The sequence below is a fragment of the Oncorhynchus masou genome, chromosome 20 (genome assembly GCF_036934945.1).
Source record: "Oncorhynchus masou masou isolate Uvic2021 chromosome 20, UVic_Omas_1.1, whole genome shotgun sequence".
Lineage (NCBI taxonomy): Eukaryota > Metazoa > Chordata > Actinopteri > Salmoniformes > Salmonidae > Oncorhynchus > Oncorhynchus masou.
This window is the reverse complement of record NC_088231.1, coordinates 20,649,148-20,673,956: the sequence shown is the minus strand read 5'-3', so window position 1 is coordinate 20,673,956 and position 24,809 is coordinate 20,649,148. Positions and strand designations below refer to the sequence as shown.

General features: G+C 47.8%; 1 protein-coding gene across 1 annotated transcript in view; it reads right to left on the bottom strand.

The window, feature by feature from the left end:
* The window catches only part of LOC135506576 (multiple PDZ domain protein-like), a 112,113-nt gene that overhangs the window by 59,242 nt on the left and 28,062 nt on the right, over window positions 1-24,809 (bottom strand). Inside the window, exons 9-14 of the mRNA XM_064925914.1 lie at window positions 24,168-24,278; window positions 23,220-23,299; window positions 9,514-9,660; window positions 8,193-8,381; window positions 5,382-5,549; window positions 4,902-5,111 (exon numbers count right to left, since the gene is read on the bottom strand). Coding sequence (XP_064781986.1) covers window positions 4,902-5,111; window positions 5,382-5,549; window positions 8,193-8,381; window positions 9,514-9,660; window positions 23,220-23,299; window positions 24,168-24,278 — 905 coding nt within the window. The remainder of the gene's footprint in view (window positions 1-4,901; window positions 5,112-5,381; window positions 5,550-8,192; window positions 8,382-9,513; window positions 9,661-23,219; window positions 23,300-24,167; window positions 24,279-24,809) is intronic.

Below are 24,809 nucleotides of genomic sequence, written 5' to 3'. Positions count from 1 at the left end.
TGATGGTAGATATAAACTACATGTATTGACTGTGTTATGGTGGTAGATATAAACTACATGTACTGACTGTGTTATGGTGGTAAACTACATGTATTGACTGAGTTATGGTGGTAGATATAAACTACATGTATTGACTGTGTTATGGTGGTAGATATAAACTACATGTACTGACTGTGTTATGGTGGTAGATATAAACTACATGTACTGACTGTGTTATGGTGGTAAACTACATGTATTGACTGTGTTATGGTGGTAAACAACATGTATTGACTGTGTTATGGTGGTAGATATAAACTACATGTATTGACTGTGTTATGGTGGTAAACTACATGTATTGACTGTGTTATGGTGGTAGATATAAACTACATGTATTGACTGTGTTATGGTGGTAAACTACATGTATTGACTGTGTTATGGTGGTAGATATAAACTACATGTATTGACTGTGTTATGGTGGTAGATATAAACTACATGTATTGACTGTGTTATGGTGGTAGATATAAACTACATGAATTGACTGTGTTATGGTGGTAGATATAAACTACATGTATTGACTGTGTTATGGTGGTAGATATAAACTACATGTACTGACTGTGTTATGGTGGTAGATATAAACTACATGTATTGACTGTGTTATGGTGGTAGATATAAACTACATGTATTGACTGTGTTATGGTGGTAGATATAAACTACATGTATTGACTGTGTTATGGTGGTAGATATAAACTACATGTATTGACTGTGTTATGGTGGTAGATATAAACTACATGTACTGACTGTGTTATGGTGGTAGATAAAAACTACATGTATTGACTGTGTTATGGTGGTAGATATAAACTACATGTATTGACTGTGTTATGGTGGTAAACTACATGTATTGACTGTGTTATGGTGGTAGATATAAACTACATGTACTGACTGTGTTATGGTGGTAAACTACATGTATTGACTGTGTTATGGTGGTAAACAACATGTATTGACTGTGTTATGGTGGTAGATATAAACTACATGTATTGACTGTGTTATGGTGGTAAACTACATGTATTGACTGTGTTATGGTGGTAGATATAAACTACATGTATTGACTGTGTTATGGTGGTAAACTACATGTATTGACTGTGTTATGGTGGTAGATATAAACTACATGTATTGACTGTGTTATGGTGGTAGATATAAACTACATGTATTGACTGTGGTATGGTGGTAGATATAAACTACATGTATTGACTGTGTTATGGTTGTAGATATAAACTACATGTATTGACTGTGTTATGGTGGTAGATATAAACTACATGTACTGACTGTGTTATGGTGGTAGATATAAACTACATGTATTGACTGTGTTATGGTGGTAGATATAAACTACATGTATTGACTGTGTTATGGTGGTAGATATAAACTACATGTATTGACTGTGTTATGGTGGTAGATATAAACTACATGTATTGACTGTGTTATGGTGGTAGATATAAACTACATGTACTGACTGTGTTATGGTGGTAGATATAAACTACATGTATTGACTGTGTTATGGTGGTAGATATAAACTACATGTATTGACTGTGTTATGGTGGTAAACTACATGTATTGACTGTGTTATGGTGGTAGATATAAACTACATGTATTGACTGTGTTATGGTGGTAAACTACATGTATTGACTGTGTTATGGTGGTAGATATAAACTACATGTATTGACTGTGTTATGGTGGTAGATATAAACTACATGTATTGACTGTGTTATGGTGGTAGATATAAACTACATGTATTGACTGTGTTATGGTGGTAGATATAAACTACATGTATTGACTGTGTTATGGTGGTAGATATAAACTACATGTACTGACTGTGTTATGGTGGTAGATATAAACTACATGTATTGACTGTGTTATGGTGGTAGATATAAACTACATGTATTGACTGTGTTATGGTGGTAGATATAAACTACATGTATTGACTGTGTTATGGTGGTAGATATAAACTACATGTATTGACTGTGTTATGGTGGTAGATATAAACTACATGTACTGACTGTGTTATGGTGGTAGATATAAACTACATGTATTGACTGTGTTATGGTGGTAGATATAAACTACATGTATTGACTGTGTTATGGTGGTAAACTACATGTATTGACTGTGTTATGGTGGTAGATATAAACTACATGTATTGACTGTGTTATGGTGGTAGATATAAACTACATGTACTGACTGTGTTATGGTGGTAGATATAAACTACATGTATTGACTGTGTTATGGTGGTAGATATAAACTACATGTACTGACTGTGTTATGGTGGTAAACTACATGTATTGACTGTGTTATGGTGGTAGATATAAACTACATGTATTGACTGTGTTATGGTGGTAGATATAAACTACATGTATTGACTGTGTTATGGTGGTAGATATAAACTACATGTATTGACTGTGTTATGGTGATAAACTACATGTATTGACTGTGTTATGGTGGTAGATATAAACTACATGTATTGACTGTGTTATGGCGGTAGATATAAACTACATGTATTGACTGTGTTATGGTGGTAGATATAAACTACATGTATTGACTGTGTTATGGTGGTAGATATAAACTACATGTACTGACTGTGTTATGGTGGTAGATATAAACTACAGGAGGGGGGTGGGCCCCCCTAGTATACAGGAGGAGGGTGGTATACAGGAGGAGGGTGGTATCCAGGAGGATGGTGGTATACAGGAGGAGGGTGGTATCCACGAGGTGGGTGGTATACAGGAGGAGGGTGGTATACAGGATGAGGGTGGTATACAGGAGGAGGGTGGTATACAGGAGGAGGATGGTATCCAGGAGGAGGGTGGTATACATGAGGAGGGTGGGGCCCCCCTAGTATACAGGAGGAGGGTGGTATCCAGGAGGAGGGGGTATACAGGAGGAGGGTGGTATCCAGGAGGATGGTGGGCCCCCTAGTATACAGGAGGAGGGTGGTATACAGGAGGAGGGTGGTATCCAGGAGGAGGGTGGTATACAGGAGGAGGGTGGTATACAGGAGGAGGGTGGTATACAGGACGAGGGTGGTATACAGGAGGAGGGTGGTATACAGGAGGAGGGTGGTATACAGGAGGAGAGTGGTATACAGGAGGAGGGTGGTATCCAGGAGGAGGGTGGTATACAGGAGGAGGGTGGTATCCAGGAGGAGGGTGGTATACAGGAGGAGGGTGGTATACAGGAGGAGGGTGGTATACAGGAGGGTGGTATACAGGAGGAGGGTGGGATACAGGAGGGTGGTATACAGGAGGAGGGTGGTATACAGGAGGGTGGTATACAGGAGGAGGGTGGTATACAGGAGGAGGGTGGTATACAGGAGGAGGGTGGTATCCAGGAGGAGGGTGGTATACAGGAGGAGGGTGGTATCCAGGAGGAGGGTGGTATACAGGAGGAGGGTGGTATCCAGGAGGAGGGTGGTATACAGGAAGGAGGAGGGTGGTATCCAGGAGGAGGGTGGTATACAGGAGGAGGGTGGTATCCAGGAGGAGAGTGGTATACAGGAGGAGGGTGGTATACAGGAGGAGGGTGGTATACAGGAGGAGGGTGGTATACGGGAGGAGAGTGGTATACAGGAGGAGGGTGGTATACAGGAAGGAGGAGGGTGGTATCCAGGAGGAGGGTGTTATACAGGAAGGAGGAGGGTGGTATACAGGAGGAGGGTGGTATACAGGAGGAGGGTGGTATCCAGGAGGAGGGTGGTATCCAGGAGGAGGTGGTATCCAGGAGGAGTTTGGTATACAGGAGGAGGGTGGTATACAGGAAGGAGGAGGGTGGTATACAGGAAGGAGGAGGGTGGTATACAGGAGGAGGGTGGTATCCAGGAGGAGGGTGGTATCCAGGAGGAGGGTGGTATACAGGAGGAGGGTGGTATACAGGAGGAGGGTGGTATACAGGCGGAGGGTGGTATACAGGAGGAGGGTGGTATACAGGAGGAGAGTGGTATACAGGAGGAGGGTGGTATCCAGGAGGAGGGTGGTATCCAGGAGGAGGGTGGTATACAGGAGGAGGGTGGTATACAGGAAGGAGGAGGGTGGTATACAGGAAGGAGGAGGGTGGTATACAGGAGGAGGGTGGTATACAGGAAGGAGGAGGGTGGTATACAGGAGGAGGGTGGTATACAGGAAGGAGGAGGGTGGTATACAGGAAGGAGGAGGGTGGTATCCAGGAGGAGGGTGGTATACAGGAGGAGGGTGGTATCCAGGAGGAGGGTGGTATACAGGAGGAGAGTGGTATACAGGAGGAGGGTGGTATACAGGAGGGTGGTATACAGGAAGGAGGAGGGTGGTATACAGGAGGAGGGTGGTATACAGGAGGGTGGTATACAGGAAGGAGGAGGGTGGTATCCAGGAGGAGGGTGGTATACAGGAAGGAGGAGGGTGGTATCCAGGAGGAGGGTGGTATCCAGGAGGAGGGTGGTATACAGGAAGGAGGAGGGTGGTATCCAGGAGGAGGGTGGTATCCAGGAGGAGGGTGGTATACAGGAGGAGGGTGGTATACAGGAGGAGGGTGGTATACAGGAGGGTGGTATACAGGAAGGAGGAGGGTGGTATACAGGAAGGAGGAGGGTGGTATACAGGAAGGAGGAGGGTGGTATCCAGGAGGAGGGTGGTATACAGGAAGGAGGAGGGTGGTATACAGGAGGAGGGTGGTATCCAGGAGGAGGGTGGTATCCAGGAGGAGGTTGGTATACAGGAGGAGGGTGGTATCCAGGAGGAGGGTGGTATCCAGGAGGAGGGTGGTATCCAGGAGGAGGTTGGTATACAGGAGGAGGGTGGTATCCAGGAGGAGGGTGGTATACAGGAAGGAGGAGGGTGGTATACAGGAAGGAGGAGGGTGGTATACAGGATACAGTGTTAGAGTGTTTTGGGTTCCTGTCGTACCGGTAGCGGCTTGGCGACGCCGATGCGCACGACCCCGTGGCCGGTGGTTTTGAGGACGTGCACGGCGCGCCCCAGCGTCGACCGGACCAGGTCCACGTCGTTGACGGACATGAGCCGGTCGCCGGGCAGCAGGCGTCCGTCTGAGTCGGCCACGCCACCGGGGACCAGGGAGCGGATCACCAGGACAGTCTTAGAGTCATCCTCTGGGTCCTGGAGAGGGACAACATAAGGAACAGGTGAACAACAGTTCAAAGGTCATGTCCTCCCAAAGGGAAGTCCAATAGAAAGGAGAGAGTACAATTGATTTGCTTCCCAGTTCATCTTTTTTAAATTATTTTTTTATTGTCTTTCCAAAGGATCCACTCTTTGGCCCACCATCCTCTCCTCGTCTCCTGGTCTACATTACTAGTGATCCAAACCAGTCGAAAGAGAGGAGAGTAGGAAGCTACGTTAGACCATCGAGGTGCACCACAGTCTTACCTGGTAGTCTAGGATGCTGAATCCCAGGCCTTCCTCTCCCTTCACCAGCTCTATCACCTGACTGTCTCTCTCCCACATGGCCAGAGGAGGAGACACAGGCTTATTGAAACCACGACTCCCACAATCCATGTTGTTACAACCAGGAAGTAGACAGCAGGGCTGGTCATACTGGGACTGGGAGAGGAGAAAGAGAGAGAGAGAGAGAGAGTTAGGGCACATCTCATATGACACCCCGGCAGCAGTCTGATTGACTTTCTTACCACCCTTCTTCCAGAAATAGTGTCCACTTGATCACTTCGCCTAATGGCATTAAAGGGATTGGATTGACCCCACCAATATGTCTGACACCACCTCTATATCCCTCCATCTCTATATCCCTCCATCTCTATATCCCTCCATCTCTATATCCCTCCATCTCTATATCCCTCCATCTCCATATCCCTCCATCTCTATATCCCTCCATCTCCATATCCCTCCATCTCCATATCCCTCCATCTCTATATCCCTCCATCTCTATATCCCTCCATCTCCATATCCCTCCATCTCTATATCCCTCCATCTCTATATCCCTCCATCTCTATATCCCTCCATCTCTATATCCCTCCATCTCTATATCCCTCCATCTCCACATCCCTCCATCTCCACATCCCACCATCTCTATATCCCTCCATCTCCATATCCCTCCATCTCTATATCCCTCCATCTCTATATCCCTCCATCTCTATATCCCTCCATCTCTATATCCCTCCATCTCCATATCCCTCCATCTCTATATCCCTCCATCTCCATATCCCTCCATATCCCTCCATCTCTATATCCCTCCATCTCCATATCCCTCCATCTCTATATCCCTCCATCTCCACATCCCTCCATCTCCACATCCCTCCATCTCTATATCCCTCCATCTCCATATCCCTCCATATCCCTCCATCTCTATATCCCTCCATCTCCATCTCCCTCCATCTCCATATCCCTCCATCTCCCTCCATCTCCATATCCCCCCATCTCCATATCCCTCCATCTCCATATCCCCCCATCTCCATATCCCTCCATCTCCATATCCCCCCATCTCCATATCCCTCCATCTCCATATCCCCCCATCTCCATATCCCTCCATCTCCATATCCCTCCATCTCCACATCCCTCCATCTCTATATCCCTCCATCTCCATATCCCTCCATATCCCTCCATCATTATATCCCTCCATCTCCATCTCCCTCCATCTCCATATCCCTCCATCTCCCTCCATCTCCATATCCCCCCATCTCCATATCCCTCCATCTCCATCTCCCTCCATCTCCATATCCCTCCATCTCCGCATCCCTCCATCTCCATATCCCCCCATCTCCATCTCCCTCCATCTCCATATCCCTCCATCTCCATATCCCTCCATCTCCATATCCCTCCATCTCCCTCCATCTCCATATCCCCCCATCTCCATCTCCCTCCATCTCCATATCCCCCCATCTCCATATCCCTCCATCTCCATATCCCCCCATCTCCATATCCCCCCATCTCTATATCCCTCCATCTCTATATCCCTCCATCTCCCTCCATCTCTATATCCCTCCATCTCTATATCCCTCCATCTCTATATCCCTCCATCTCTATATCCCTCCATCTCTATATCCCTCCATCTCCATATCCCTCCATCTCTAAATCCCTCCATCTCTATATCCCTCCATCTCTATATCCCTCCATCTCTATATCCCTCCATCTCTATATCCCTCCATCTCTATATCCCTCCATCTCCATATCCCTCCATCTCTATATCCCTCCATCTCTATATCCCTCCATCTCTATATCCCTCCATCTCTATATCCCTCCATCTCTATATCCCTCCATCTCTATATTCCTCCATCTCTATATCCCTCCATCTCCATATCCCTCCATCTCAAAATCCCTCCATCTCCACATCCCTCCATCTCCATATCCCTCCATCTCTATATCCCTCCATCTCCATATCCCTCCATCTCCACATCCCTCCATCTCCATCTCCCTCCATCTCCATCTCCCTCCATCTCCATATCCCTCCATATCCCTCCATCTCCCTCCATCTCTATATCCCTCCATCTCTATATCCCTCCATCTCCACATCCCTCCATCTCTATATCCCTCCATCTCTATATCCCTCCATATCTATATCCCTCCATCTCCACATCCCTCCATCTCCACATCCCTCCATCTCCACATCCCTCCATCTCCACATCCCTCCATCTCCACATCCCTCCATCTCCACATCCCTCCATCTCCATATCCCTCCATCTCCATATCCCTCCATCTCCATATCCCTCCATATCCCTCCATCTCCACATCCCTCCATCTCCACATCCCTCCATCTCCATATCCCTCCATCTCCATATCCCTCCATCTCCATCTCCCTCCATCTCCATCTCCCTCCATCTCCATCTCCCTCCATCTCCATATCCCTCCATCTCCATATCCCTCCATCTCCCTCCATCTCCATATCCCTCCATATCCCTCCATCTCCCTCCATCTCCATATCCCTCCATCTCCATATCCCTCCATATCCATATCCCTCCATCTCCATATCCCTCCATCTCCATCTCCCTCCATCTCCATCTCCCTCCATCTCCATATCCCTCCATATCCCTCCATCTCCATATCCCTCCATATCCCTTCATCTCCCCATCCACCCATCTCCCCATTCCCCCTTCATTTCGGGAAACCCTCCAGCGCCCCACCCCTCCATCCCTCCATCTCCCCTCCATTTCCCTATTCCTCCATCCCACCGTCCATCACCCCATCCCTCCATCTCCCCCTCCATCCCTGCTCTCCATCCCTCTCTACCTTGCCGTTGAACTCAGCCACTAGCTCTTTGAGGGGGAGCTGTACATCTTCATCGTCATCATCGTGGTCACTGTCCCGTAGCTGTGGGTGCACGACGCGGCAGCACACCATACAGACACAGAGAGGCAGCTCTCTCAGAACGCTGATCACCTCTCTGTGAGTCTCTCCTATCAGAGGGATACCATTTGCCTGGGAGAAGGGAGAAGCTGGTCTGGTCAGCAAACATGTTGAATGTGCTGCATGTAGCTACATCATAGCAGAACAGGGTCAATGTTCCATTGGGATGTGTGGATGGATGAATACATGAATGAATGAACAAATGAATGAATGAACAAAGCAGTGAATTAAAGAACAAATGAATTCATTAACAAACCAAATGATTGAATGAATTAATAAATAAATTACCGAATGAACACACCAATGAACCAATGAATGAATGAATGAACGAACAAACCGATGAATGAACAAATCAATGATAATCTTCTGCACATCTACCACTCCAGTGTTTAATTACTGTATTGTATTTACTTTCCACTATGGCATATTCATGGCCTAACCTCCCTTATCCTACATCATTTGCACACACTATATATATATAGACTTTTTCTATTGTATTATTGACTGTATGTGTGTTTACTCCATGTGTAACTCTGTGTTGTTGTTTGTGTCGAACTGCTTTGCTTTATCTTGTCCAGAACGCAGTTGTAAATGAGAACTGGCCTACCTGGTTAAATAAAGGTGTTCTGAACTAGCCTACCTGGTTAAATAAAGGTGTTCTCAACTGGTCTACCTGGTTAAATAAAGGTGTTCTCAACTGGTCTACCTGGTTAAATAAAGGTGTTCTCAACTGGTCTACCTGGTTAAATAAAGGTGTTCTCAACTAGCCTACATGGTTAAATAAAGGTGTTCTCAACTAGCCTACCTGGTTAAATAAAGGTGTTCTCAACTTGCCTACCTGGTTAAATAAAGGTGTTCTCAACTGGCCTACCAGGTTAAATAAAGGTGTTCTCAACTAGTCTACCTGGTTAAATAAAGGTGTTCTCAACTCGTCTACCTGGTTAAAAAAAGGTGTTCTCAACTGGTCTACCTGGTTAAATAAAGGTGTTCTCAACTGGCCTACCTGGTTAAATAAAGGTGTTCTCAACTGGCCTACCAGGTTAAATAAAGGTGTTCTCAACTAGTCTACCTGGTTAAATAAAGGTGTTCTCAACTGGCCTACCTGGTTAAGTAAAGGTGTTCTCAACTGGCCTACCTGGTTAAATAAAGGTGAAATATTTGTTTTGTTTAAATGAATGCATGGATATGAATCAGTCCGTCCCACCTCCAGTATCTGGTCTCCAGGGTGTATCTTCCTGCTCTGTCCGACGGGCCCCTCAGGTAAGACGGAGCACAGGTAGTGGTGTCCTGCCCTGGCCTCCATGCTGATGCCTAGACCACTGGTCTCACTGAACCTCTCCAGCTGACACACCTGGGAAGGGGAGGGGTAGTAGGGGTTAATAACACTCTCTATAGCTGACACACCTGGGAAGGGGAGGGGTAGTAGTGGTTAATAACACTCTCCTCTCTATAGCTGACACACCTGGGAAGGGGAGGGGTAGTAGGGGTTAATAACACTCTCTATAGCTGACACACCTGGGAAGGGGTAGTAGGGGTTAATAACACTCTCTATAGCTGACACACCTGGGAAGGGGAGTGGTAGTAGGGGTTAATACCACTCTCTATAGCTGACACACCTGGGAAGGGGAGGGGTAGTAGGGGTTAATAACACTCTCTATAGCTGACACACCTGGGAAGGGGTAGTAGGGGTTAATAACACTCTCTATAGCTGACACACCTGGGAAGGGGAGGGGTAGTAGGGTTTAATAACACTCTCTATAGCTGACACACCTGGGAAGGGGAGGGGTAGTAGGGGTTATTAACACTCTCTATAGCTGACACACCTGGGAAGGGGAGGGGTAGTAGGGGTTAATAACACTCTCTATAGCTGACACACCTGGGAAGGGGAGGGGTAGTAGGGGTTAATAACACTCTCTATAGCTGACACACCTGGGAAGGGGAGGGGTAGTAGGGGTTAATAACACTCTCTATAGCTGACACACCTGGGAAGGGGAGGGGTAGTAGGGGTTAATAACACTCTCTATAGCTGACACACCTGGCAAGGGGAGGGGTAGTAGGGGTTAATAACACTCTCTATAGCTGACACACCTGGGAAGGGGAGGGGTAGTAGGGGTTAATAACACTCTCTATAGCTGACACACCTGGGAAGGGGAGGGGTAGTAGTGGTTAATAACACTCTCTATAGCTGACACACCTGGGAAGGGGAGGGGTAGTAGGGGTTAATAACACTCTATAGCTGACACACCTGGGAAGGGGAGAGGTAGTAGGGGTTAATAACACTCTCTATAGCTGACACACCTGGGAAGGGGAGGGGTAGTAGTGGTTAATAACACTCTCTATAGCTGACACACCTGGCAAGGGGAGGGGTAGTAGGGGTTAATAACACTCTCTATAGCTGACACACCTGGGAAGGGGAGGGGTAGTAGGGGTTAATAACACTCTCTATAGCTGACACACCTGGCAAGGGGAGGGGTAGTAGGGGTTAATAACACTCTCTATAGCTGACACACCTGGGAAGGGGAGGGGTAGTAGGGGTTAATAACACTCTCTATAGCTGACACACCTGGGAAGGGGAGGGGTAGTAGTGGTTAATAACACTCTCTATAGCTGACACACCTGGGAAGGGGAGGGGTAGTAGAGGTTAATAACACTCTCTATAGCTGACACACCTGGGAAGGGGAGGGGTAGTAGGGGTTAATAACACTCTCTATAGCTGACACACCTGGGAAGGGGTAGTAGGGGTTAATAACACTCTCTATAGCTGACACACCTGGGAAGGGGAGGGGTAGTAGGGGTTAATAACACTCTCCTCTCTATAGCTGACACACCTGGGAAGGGGAGGGGTAGTAGTGGTTAATAACACTCTCTATAGCTGACACACCTGGGAAGGGGAGGGGTAGTAGGGGTTAATAACACTCTCTATAGCTGACACACCTGGGAAGGGGAGGGGTAGTAGGGGTTAATAACACTCTCTATAGCTGACACACCTGGGAAGGGGAGGGGTAGTAGGGGTTAATAACACTCTCTATAGCTGACACACCTGGGAAGGGGAGGGGTAGTAGGGGTTAATAACACTCTCTATAGCTGACACACCTGGGAAGGGGAGGAGTAGTAGGGGTTAATAACACTCTCCTCTCTATAGCTGACACACCTGGGAAGGGGAGGGGTAGTAGGGGTTAATAACACTCTCTATAGCTGACACACCTGGGAAGGGGAGGGGTAGTAGGGGTTAATAACACTCTCTATAGCTGACACACCTGGGAAGGGGTAGTAGGGGTTAATAACACTCTCTATAGCTGACACACCTGGGAAGGGGAGGGGTAGTAGGGGTTAATAACACTCTCTATAGCTGACACACCTGGGAAGGGGAGGGGTAGTAGGGGTTAATAACACTCTCTATAGCTGACACACCTGGGAAGGGGTAGTAGGGGTTAATAACACTCTCTATAGCTGACACACCTGGGAAGGGGTAGTAGTGGTTAATAACACTCTCTATAGCTGACACACCTGGGAAGGGGAGGGGTAGTAGGGGTTAATAACACTCTCTATAGCTGACACACCTGGGAAGGGGTAGTAGGGGTTAATAACACTCTCTATAGCTGACACACCTGGGAAGGGGAGGGGTAGTAGGGGTTAATAACACTCTCTATAGCTGACACACCTGGGAAGGGGAGAGGTAGTAGTGGTTAATAACACTCTCTATAGCTGACACACCTGGGAAGGGGAGGGGTAGTAGGGGTTAATAACACTCTCTATAGCTGACACACCTGGGAAGGGGAGGGGTAGTAGTGGTTAATAACACTCTCTATAGCTGACACACCTGGGAAGGGGAGGGGTAGTAGTGGTTAATAACACTCTCTATAGCTGACACACCTGGGAAGGGGAGGGGTAGTAGGGGTTAATAACACTCTCTATAGCTGACACACCTGGGAAGGGGAGGGGTAGTAGGAGTTAATAACACTCTCTATAGCTGACACACCTGGGAAGGGGAGGGGTAGTAGGAGTTAATAACACTCTCTATAGCTGACACACCTGGGAAGGGGTAGTAGTGGTTAATAACACTCTCTATAGCTGACACACCTGGGAAGGGGAGGGGTAGTAGGGGTTAATAACACTCTCTATAGCTGACACACCTGGGAAGGGGTAGTAGGGGTTAATAACACTCTCTATAGCTGACACACCTGGGAAGGGGAGGGGTAGTAGTGGTTAATAACACTCTCTATAGCTGACACACCTGGGAAGGGGAGGGGTAGTAGGGGTTAATAACACTCTCTATAGCTGACACACCTGGGAAGGGGAGGGGTAGTAGGAGTTAATAACACTCTCTATAGCTGACACACCTGGGAAGGGGTAGTAGGGGTTAATAACACTCTCTATAGCTGACACACCTGGGAAGGGGAGGGGTAGTAGGGGTTAATAACACTCTCTATAGCTGACACACCTGGGAAGGGGAGGGGTAGTAGGGGTTAATAACACTCTCTATAGCTGACACACCTGTGAAGGGGAGGGGTAGTAGGGGTTAATATCACTCTCTATAGCTGACACACCTGGGAAGGGGAGGGGTAGTAGTGGTTAATAACTCTCTCTATAGCTGACACACCTGGGAAGGGGAGGGGTAGTAGGGGTTAATAACACTCTCCTCTCTATAGCTGACACACCTGGGAGGGGGAGGGGTAGTAGGGGTTAATAACACTCTCTATAGCTGACACACCTGGGAAGGGGAGGGGTAGTAGGGGTTAATAACACTCTCTATAGCTGACACACCTGGGAAGGGGAGGGGTAGTAGGGGTTAATAACACTCTCTATAGCTGACACACCTGGGAAGGGGTAGTAGGGGTTAATAACACTCTCTATAGCTGACACACCTGGGAAGGGGAGGGGTAGTAGGGGTTAATAACACTCTCCTCTCTATAGCTGACACACCTGGGAAGGGGAGGGGTAGTAGGGGTTAATAACACTCTCCTCTCTATAGCTGACACACCTGGGAAGGGGAGGGGCAGTAGGGGTTAATAACACTCTCTATAGCTGACACACCTGGGAAGGGGAGGGGTAGTAGGGGTTAATAACACTCTCTATAGCTGACACACCTGGGAAGGGGAGGGGTAGTAGGGGTTAATAACACTCTCTATAGCTGACACACCTGGGAAGGGGAGGGGTAGTAGTGGTTAATAACACTCTCTATAGCTGACACACCTGGGAAGGGGAGGGGTAGTAGGGGTTAATAACACTCTCTATAGCTGACACACCTGGGAAGGGGAGAGGTAGTAGGGGTTAATAACACTCTCTATAGCTGAAACACCTGGGAAGGGGAGGGGCAGTAGGGGTTAATAACACTCTCTATAGCTGACACACCTGGGAAGGGGTAGTAGGGGTTAATAACACTCTCTATAGCTGACACACCTGGGAAGGGGAGGGGTAGTAGGGGTTAATAACACTCTCTATAGCTGACACACCTGGGAAGGGGAGGGGTAGTAGGGGTTAATATCACTCTCTATAGCTGACACACCTGGGAAGGGGAGGGGTAGTAGAGGTTAATAACACTCTCTATAGCTGACACACCTGGGAAGGGGAGGGGTAGTAGGGGTTAATAACACTCTCTATAGCTGACACACCTGGGAAGGGGAGGGGTAGTAGGGGTTAATAACACTCTCTATAGCTGACACACCTGGGAAGGGGAGGGGTAGTAGGGGTTAATAACACTCTCTATAGCTGACACACCTGGGAAGGGGTAGTAGGGGTTAATAACACTCTCTATAGCTGACACACCTGGGAAGGGGAGGGGTAGTAGGGGTTAATAACACTCTCTATAGCTGACACACCTGGGAAGGGGAGGGGTAGTAGGGGTTAATACCACTCTCTATAGCTGACACACCTGGGAAGGGGAGGGGTAGTAGGGGTTAATAACACTCTCTATAGCTGACACACCTGGGAAGGGGAGGGGTAGTAGGGGTTAATAACACTCTCTATAGCTGACACACCTGGGAAGGGGAGGGGTAGTAGGGGTTAATAACACTCTCTATAGCTGACACACCTGGGAAGGAGTAGTAGGGGTTAATAACACTCTCTATTGCTGACACACCTGGGAAGGGGAGGGGCAGTAGGGGTTATTAACACTCTCTATAGCTGACACACCTGGGAAGGGGAGGGGTAGTAGGGGTTAATAACACTCTCTATAGCTGACACACCTGGGAAGGGGAGGGGTAGTAGGGGTTAATAACACTCTCTATAGCTGACACACCTGGGAAGGGGAGGGGTAGTAGGGGTTAATAACACTCTCTATAGCTGACACACCTGGGAAGGGGAGGGGTAGTAGGGGTTAATAACACTCTCTATAGCTGACACACCTGGGAAGGGGAGGGGTAGTAGGGGTTAATAACACTCTCTATAGCTGACACACCTGGGGAGGGGTAGTAGGGGTTAATAACACTCTCTATAGCTGACACACCTGGGAAGGGGAGGGGTAGTAGGGGTTAATAACACTCTCTATAGCTGACACACCTGGGAAGGGGAGAGGTAGTAGGGGTTAATAACACTCTCTATAGCTGACACACCTGGGAAGGGGAGGGGTAGTAGGGGTTAATAACACTCTCTATAGCTGACACACCTGGGAAGGGGAGGGGCAGTAGGGGTTAATAACACTCTCTATAGCTGACACACCTGGGAAGGGGAGGGGTAGTAGGGGTTAATAACACTCTCTATAGCTGACACACCTGGGAAGGGGTAGTAGGGGTTAATAACACTCTCTATAGCTGACACACCTGGGAAGGGGAGGGGTAGTAGGGGTTAATAACACTCTCTATAGCTGACACACCTGGGAAGGGGAGGGGTAGTAGGGGTTAATAACACTCTCTATAGCTGACACACCTGGGAAGGGGAGGGGTAGTAGAGGTTAATAACACTCTCTATAGCTGACACACCTGGGAAGGGGAGGGGTAGTAGGGGTTAATAACACTCTCTATAGCTGACACACCTGGGAAGGGGAGGGGTAGTAGGGGTTAATAACACTCTCTATAGCTGACACACCTGGGAAGGGGAGGGGTAGTAGGGGTTAATAACACTCTCTATAGCTGACACACCTGGGAAGGGGAGGGGTAGTAGGGGTTAATAACACTCTCTATAGCTGACACACCTGGGAAGGGGAGGGGTAGTAGAGGTTAATAACACTCTCTATAGCTGACACACCTGGGAAGGGGAGGGGTAGTAGTGGTTAATAACACTCTCTATAGCTGACACACCTGGGAAGGGGAGGGGTAGTAGGGGTTAATAACACTCTCTATAGCTGACACACCTGGGAAGGGGAGGGGTAGTAGGGGTTAATAACACTCTCTATAGCTGACACACCTGGGAAGGGGAGGGGTAGTAGGGTTAATAACACTCTCTATAGCTGACACACCTGGGAAGGGGAGGTGTAGTAGGGGTTAATAACACTCTCTATAGCTGACACACCTGGGAAGGGGAGGGGTAGTAGTGGTTAATAACACTCTCTATAGCTGACACACCTGGGAAGGGGAGGGGTAGTAGGGGTTAATAACACTCTCTATAGCTGACACACCTGGGAAGGGGAGGGGTAGTAGGGGTTAATAACACTCTCTATAGCTGACACACCTGGGAAGGGGAGGGGTAGTAGTGGTTAATAACACTCTCTATAGCTGACACACCTGGGAAGGGGAGAGGTAGTAGGGGTTAATAACACTCTCTATAGCTGACACACCTGGGAAGGGGAGGGGTAGTAGGGGTTAATAACACTCTCTATAGCTGACACACCTGGGAAGGGGTAGTAGGGGTTAATAACACTCTCTATAGCTGACACACCTGGGAAGGGGTAGTAGGGGTTAATAACACTCTCTATAGCTGACACACCTGGGAAGGGGAGAGGTAGTAGGGGTTAATAACACTCTCTATAGCTGACACACCTGGGAAGGGGAGGGGTAGTAGGGGTTAATAACACTCTCTATAGCTGACACACCTGGGAAGGGGAGGGGTAGTAGAGGTTAATAACACTCTCTATAGCTGACACACCTGGGAAGGGGAGGAGTAGTAGGGTTTAATAACACTCTCTATAGCTGACACACCTGGGAAGGGGAGGGGTAGTAGGGGTTAATAACACTCTCTATAGCTGACACACCTGGGAAGGGGAGGGGCAGTAGGGGTTAATAACACTCTCTATAGCTGACACACCTGGGAAGGGGAGAGGTAGTAGAGGTTAATATCACTCTCTATAGCTGACACACCTGGGAAGGGGAGGGGCAGTAGGGGTTAATAACACTCTCTATAGCTGACACACCTGGGAAGGGGAGGGGTAGTAGGGGTTAATAACACTCTCTATAGCTGACACACCTGGGAAGGGGAGGGGTAGTAGGGGTTAATAACACTCTCTATAGCTGACACACCTGGGAAGGGGAGAGGTAGTAGGGGTTAATAACACTCTCTATAGCTGACACACCTGGGAAGGGGAGGGGTAGTAGGGGTTAATAACACTCTCTATAGCTGACACACCTGGGAAGGGGTAGTAGGGGTTAATAACACTCTCTATAGCTGACACACCTGGGAAGGGGAGGAGTAGTAGGGGTTAATAACACTCTCTATAGCTGACACACCTGGGAAGGGGAGGGGTAGTAGGGGTTAATAACACTCTCTATAGCTGACACACCTGGGAAGGGGAGGGGTAGTAGGGGTTAATAACACTCTCTATAGCTGACACACCTGGGAAGGGGAGGTGTAGTAGGGTTTAATAACACTCTCTATAGCTGACACACCTGGGAAGGGGAGGGGCAGTAGGGGTTAATAACACTCTCTATAGCTGACACACCTGGGAAGGGGAGGGGTAGTAGGGGTTAATAACACTCTCTATAGCTGACACACCTGGGAAGGGGTAGTAGGGGTTAATAACACTCTCTATAGCTGACACACCTGGGAAGGGGAGAGGTAGTAGGGGTTAATAACACTCTCTATAGCTGACACACCTGGGAAGGGGAGAGGTAGTAGGGGTTAATAACACTCTCTATAGCTGACACACCTGGGAAGGGGAGGGGTAGTAGGGGTTAATAACACTCTCTATAGCTGACACACCTGGGAAGGGGAGGGGCAGTAGGGGTTAATAACACTCTCTATAGCTGACACACCTGGGAAGGGGAGAGGTAGTAGGGGTTAATAACACTCTCTATAGCTGACACACCTGGGAAGGGGAGGGGTAGTAGGGTTTAATAACACTCTCTATAGCTGACACACCTGGGAAGGGGAGGGGTAGTAGGGGTTAATAACACTCTCTATAGCTGACACACCTGGGAAGGGGAGGGGTAGTAGGGGTTAATAACACTCTCTATAGCTGACACACCTGGGAAGGGGTAGTAGGGGTTAATAACACTCTCTATAGCTGACACACCTGGGAAGGGGAGGGGCAGTAGGGGTTAATAACACTCTCTATAGCTGACACACCTGGGAAGGGGAGGGGCAGTAGGGGTTAATAACACTCTCTATAGCTAACACACCTGGGAAGGGGAGGGGTAGTAGGGGTTAATAACACTCTCTATAGCTGACACACCTGGGAAGGGGAGGGGTAGTAGTGGTTAATAACACTCTCTATAGCTGACACACCTGGGAAGGGGAGGGGTAGTAGGGGTTAATAACACTCTCCTCTCTATAGCTGACACACCTGGGAAGGGGTAGTAGGGGTTAATAACACTCTCTATAGCTGACACACCTGGGAAGGGGAGGGGTAGTAGGGGTTAATAACACTCTCTATAGCTGACACACCTGGGAAGGGGAGGGGTAGTAGGGGTTAATAACACTCTCTATAGCTGACACACCTGGGAAGGGGAGGGGTAGTAGGGGTTAATAACACTCTCTATAGCTGACACACCTGGGAAGGGGAGGGGCAGTAGGGGTTAATAACACTCTCTATAGCTGACACACCTGGGAAGGGGAGGGGCAGTAGGGGTTAATAACACTCTCTATAGCTGACACACCTGGGAAGGGGAGGGGTAGTAGGGGTTAATAACACTCTCTATAGCTGACACACCTGGGAAGGGGAGGGGTAGTAGGAGTTAATAACACTCTCTATAGCTGACACACCTGGGAAGGGGAGGGGTAGTAGGGGTTAATAACACTCTCTATAGCTGACACACCTGGGAAGGGGAGGGGTAGTAGAGGTTAATAACACTCTCTATAGCTGACACACCTGGGAAGGGGAGGGGTAGTAGGGGTTAATAACACTCTCTATAGCTGACACACCTGGGAAGGGGAGAGGTAGTAGGGGTTAATAACACTCTCTATAGCTGACACACCTGGGAAGGGGAGGGGTAGTAGGGGTTAATAACACTCTCTATAGCTGACACACCTGGGAAGGGGAGGGGTAGTAGGGGTTAATAACACTCTCTATAGCTGACACACCTGGGAAGGGGAGGGGTAGTAGGGGTTAATAACACTCTCTATAGCTGACACACCTGGGAAGGGGAGGGGTAGTAGGGGTTAATAACACTCTCTATAGCTGACACACCTGGGAAGGGGAGGGGTAGTAGGGGTTAATAACACTCTCTATAGCTGACACACCTGGGAAGGGGTAGTAGGGGTTAATAACACTCTCTATAGCTGACACACCTGGGAAGGGGAGGGGTAGTAGGGGTTAATAACACTCTCTATAGCTGACACACCTGGGAAGGGGAGGGGTAGTAGGGGTTAATAACACTCTCTATAGCTGACACACCTGGGAAGGGGAGGGGTAGTAGGGGTTAATAACACTCTCTATAGCTGACACACCTGGGAAGGGGAGAGGTAGTAGGGGTTAATAACACTCTCTATAGCTGACACACCTGGGAAGGGGAGGGGTAGTAGGGGTTAATAACACTCTCTATAGCTGACACACCTGGGAAGGGGAGGGGTAGTAGGGGTTAATAACACTCTCTATAGCTGACACACCTGGGAAGGGGAGGGGTAGTAGGGGTTAATAACACTCTCTATAGCTGACACACCTGGGAAGGGGAGGGGTAGTAGGGGTTAATAACACTCTCTATAGCTGACACACCTGGGAAGGGGAGGGGTAGTAGGGGTTAATACCACTCTCTATAGCTGACACACCTGGGAAGGGGAGGGGTAGTAGGGGTTAATATCACTCTCTATAGCTGACACACCTGGGAAGGGGAGGGGTAGTAGGGGTTAATAACACTCTCTATAGCTGACACACCTGGGAAGGGGAGGAGTAGTAGGGGTTAATAACACTCTCTATAGCTGACACACCTGGGAAGGGGAGGGGTAGTAGGGGTTAATAACACTCTCTATAGCTGACACACCTGGGAAGGGGTAGTAGGGGTTAATAACACTCTCTATAGCTGACACACCTGGGAAGGGGAGGGGTAGTAGGGGTTAATAACACTCTCTATAGCTGACACACCTGGGAAGGGGAGGGGTAGTAGGGGTTAATAACACTCTCTATAGCTGACACACCTGGGAAGGGGAGGGGCAGTAGGGGTTAATAACACTCTCTATAGCTGACACACCTGGGAAGGGGAGGGGTAGTAGGGGTTAATAACACTCTCTATAGCTGACACACCTGGGAAGGGGTAGTAGGGGTTAATAACACTCTCTATAGCTGACACACCTGGGAAGGGGAGGGGTAGTAGGGGTTAATAACACTCTCTATAGCTGACACACCTGGGAAGGGGAGGGGTAGTAGGGGTTAATAACACTCTCTATAGCTGACACACCTGGGAAGGGGAGGGGTAGTAGGGGTTAATAACACTCTCTATAGCTGACACACCTGGGAAGGGGAGGGGTAGTAGGGGTTAATAACACTCTCTATAGCTGACACACCTGGGAAGGGGAGGGGTAGTAGGGGTTAATAACACTCTCTATAGCTGACACACCTGGGAAGGGGAGGGGTAGTAGGGGTTAATAACACTCTCTATAGCTGACACACCTGGGAAGGGGAGGGGTAGTAGGGGTTAATAACACTCTCTATAGCTGACACACCTGGGAAGGGGAGAGGTAGTAGGGGTTAATAACACTCTCTATAGCTGACACACCTGGGAAGGGGAGGGGTAGTAGGGGTTAATAACACTCTCTATAGCTGACACACCTGGGAAGGGGTAGTAGGGGTTAATACCACTCTCCTCTCTATAGCTGACACACCTGGGAAGGGGAGGGGTAGTAGGGGTTAATAACACTCTCTATAGCTGACACACCTGGGAAGGGGAGGGGCAGTAGGGGTTAATAACACTCTCTATAGCTGACACACCTGGGAAGGGGAGGGGTAGTAGGGGTTAATAACACTCTCTATAGCTGACACACCTGGGAAGGGGAGGGGCAGTAGGGGTTAATAACACTCTCTATAGCTGACACACCTGGGAAGGGGAGGGGTAGTAGGGGTTAATAACACTCTCTATAGCTGACACACCTGGGAAGGGGAGGGGTAGTAGGGGTTAATAACACTCTCTATAGCTGACACACCTGGGAAGGGGAGGGGTAGTAGGGGTTAATAACACTCTCTATAGCTGACACACCTGGGAAGGGGAGGGGTAGTAGGGGTTAATAACACTCTCTATAGCTGACACACCTGGGAAGGGGAGGGGTAGTAGGGGTTAATACCACTCTCTATAGCTGACACACCTGGGAAGGGGAGGGGTAGTAGTGGTTAATAACACTCTCTATAGCTGACACACCTGGGAAGGGGAGGGGTAGTAGGGGTTAATAACACTCTCTATAGCTGACACACCTGGGAAGGGGAGAGGTAGTAGGGGTTAATAACACTCTCTATAGCTGACACACCTGGGAAGGGGAGAGGTAGTAGGGGTTAATAACACTCTCCTCTCTATAGCTGTATAGTCGTGGTCAAAAGTTTTGAGAATGACACAAATATTCATTTCCACAAAGTTTGCTGTCTCAGTGTCTTCAGATAATATTGTCAGATGTTACGATGGAATACTGAAGTATATTTACAAGCATTTCAACAGTGTCAAAGGCTTTTATTGACAATTACATGAAGTTGATGCAAAGAGTCAATATGTGCAGTGTTGACCCTTCTTTTTCAACACCTCTGCAATCCACCCTGGTATGCTGTCAATTATCCTGACTGATGGCAGCCCATTCTTGTATAATCAATGCTTGGAGGTTGTAGGAATTTGTGGGTTTTTGTTTGTCCACTCGCCTCTTGAGGATTGACCACAAGTTCTCATGGGATTAAGGTCTGGGGAGTTTCCTGGCCATGGACCCAAAATATCGATGTTTTGTTCCCCGAGCCACTTAGTTATCACTTTTGCCTCATGGCAAGGTGCTCCATCATGGAAAAGACATTGTTCATCACCAAACTGTTCCTGGATGGTTGGGAGAAGTTGCTCTCGGAGGATGTGTTGGTACCATTCTTTATTCATGGCTGTGTTCTTAGGCAAAATTGTGAGTGAGCCCACTGCCTTGGCTGAGAAGCAACCCCACACATGAATGGTCTCAGGATGCTTTACTGTTGGCATAACACAGGACTGATGGTAGCGCTCACCTTGTCTTCTCGGGACAGGCTTTTTTCCGGATGCCCCAAACAATCGGAAAGGGGATTCATCAGAGAAAATGACTTTACCCCAGTCATCAGCAGTCCCTGTACCTTTTGCAGAATATCAGTCTGACCCTGATGTTTTTCCTGGAGAGAAGTGGCTTCTTTGCTGCCCTTCTTGACACCAGGCCATCCTCCAAAAGTCTTCGCCTCACTGTGCGTGCAGATGCACTAACACCTGCCTGCTGCCATTCCTGAGCAAGCTCTGTACTGGTGGTGCCCCGATCCCACAGCTGAATCAACTTTAGGAGACGGTCCTGGCGCTTGCTGGACTTTCTTGGGCGCCCTGAAGCCTTCATCACAACAATCACAAGCTCTCCTTGAAGTTCTTGATGATCCGATAAATGGTTGATTTAGGTGCAATCTTGCTGGCAGCAATATCCTTGCATGTGAAGCCCTTTTTTTGTGCAAAGCAATGATGACAGCACACATTTCCTTGCAGGTAACCATGGTTGACAGAGGAAGAACAATGATTCCAAGCACCACCCTCCTTTTGAAGCTTCCAGTCTGTTATTCGAACTCAATCAGCATGACAGAGTGATCTCCAGCCTTGTCCTCGTCAACAATCACACCTGTGTTAACGAGAGAATCACTGACATGATGTCAGCTGGTCTTTTTACATTTACATTTACATTTAAGTCATTTAGCAGACGCTCTTATCCAGAGCGACTTACAAATTTTTGTGGCAGGGCTGAAATGCAGTGGAAATGTTGTTGGGGGATTCAGTTCATTTTCATGGCAAAGGGGGACTTTGCACATGAATTGCAATTCATCTGATCACTCTTCATAACATTCTGGAGTATATGCAAATTGCCATCATACAAACTGAGGCAGCAGACATTGTGAAAATTTATATTTGCGTAATTCTCAAAACTTTTGACCACGACTGTTCTATGTATATACGTTATATGTATATTCTATATAGCTGTACTGTGGATAGCTGTACTCTGGATAGCTGTACTCTGGATAGCTGTACTCTGGATAGCTGTACTCTGGATAGCTGTACTCTGGATAGCTGTACTGTGGATAGCTGTACTCTGGATAGCTGTACTCTGGATAGCTGTACTCTGGATAGCTGTACTGTGGATAGCTGTACTCTGGATAGCTGTACTAAGCCAGAGGTAATATTTGTAGACAGACAGATATACGTTTGGAACGAGCGTTTGCGTGAGTCATTACAAACTGTAATCTAGTATATGATCACAACAATGAGAAGTCATTACAAACTGTAATCTACTATATGATCACAACAATGAGAAGTCATTACAAACTGTAATCTAGTATATGATCACATGTGTAACTATGAGGAGTCATTACAAACTGTAATCTAGTATATGATCACATGTGTAACTATGAGACGTTGGTCTGAGACGTACAACCACTTGATATCTGGGTCCCAGAGCAGCCTGCCACCTCTTCTTCAACTCCTCTTCCTCTGCTGCCGTCAGCTTCACTCCTTCACACACACACACACACACACACACACACACACACACACACACACACACACACACACACACACATGCATTAGCGTCATATGAAGAATAGTCACTGCCTCTAACAGGCTTCCAGTAATCAGAGTTGATTTACAGTAACCTGCTGTAAAGAACTCCCTCTAACAGGCTTCCAGTAATCAGAGTTGATTTACAGTAACCTCCTGTAAAGAACTCCCTCTAACAGCCTTCCAGTAATCAGAGTAGATTTACAGTAACCTCCTGTAAAGAACTACCTCTAACAGGCTTCCAGTAATCAGAGTTGATTTACAGTAACCTCCTGTAAAGAACTCCCTCTAACAGCCTTCCAGTAATCAGAGTTGATTTACAGTAACCTCCTGTAAAGAACTACCTCTAACATCCTTCCAGTAATCAGAGTAGATTTACAGTAACCTCCTGTAAAGAACTACCTCTAACAGGCTTCCAGTAATCAGAGTAGATTTACAGTAACCTGCTGTAGAGAACTCAAACAGCTCAATATAAACCAAAGGGAGGTGAAGAAATGATCTGAAATGAGCTGAATGAGTTGAACATCTGACTGCAGAGGACTAAGAATAGGAGCGAGCACACACACACACACACACACACACACACACAGACACACACACACACACACACACACACACACACACAGACACACACACACGCACACGCACACACGCAGACGCACACGCACACGCACACGCACAGACACACACACACACAGACACACAGACACACACACACACACACACACACACACACACACACACACACACACACACACACACACACACACACACACACACACACACACACACACACACACACACACTCGTGCATAATATGTACCGGTTCTGGCGTCTAGTCGTTGTTCAGAGTAGATCATACTGGCTCTTCTGGACATCTCACGCAGAGACATTTGTTTTCCTGTGGCCCAAACACACACACACACACCACATACACACACACACACACGCACACACAGACACACACCACATAACACACAGACGCACACACACACACACACCACATACACACACACACACACACCACATACACACACACACGCACACAGAGACGCACGCACACACAGACGCACGCACGCACACACAGACACAGACACACACACACACAGACACACACACAGACACAGACACACACACACACACACACACACACACACACACACACACACACACACACTCACACACACTCACACACACACACACACAGAGTTAACAATGTACGTTAGTAACTTGTGTATGAAGACAGAAAAGCAAAGAATAGACATAATCCCACTAGACACACACTGGTTGAATCAACCAGTTCTGGATAAGAGCGTCTGCTAAATGACTTAAATGTAATGTAAATGTAAAACGTTGCATCAACGTGGAATAGATGTTGAATTGATGTCTCTGTGCCCAGCCTGGGTTTATGGTCAGGTGTAAAAATCTTTAAGCACTTTTGTGACCTTTGTTGATGTGAAAGGAC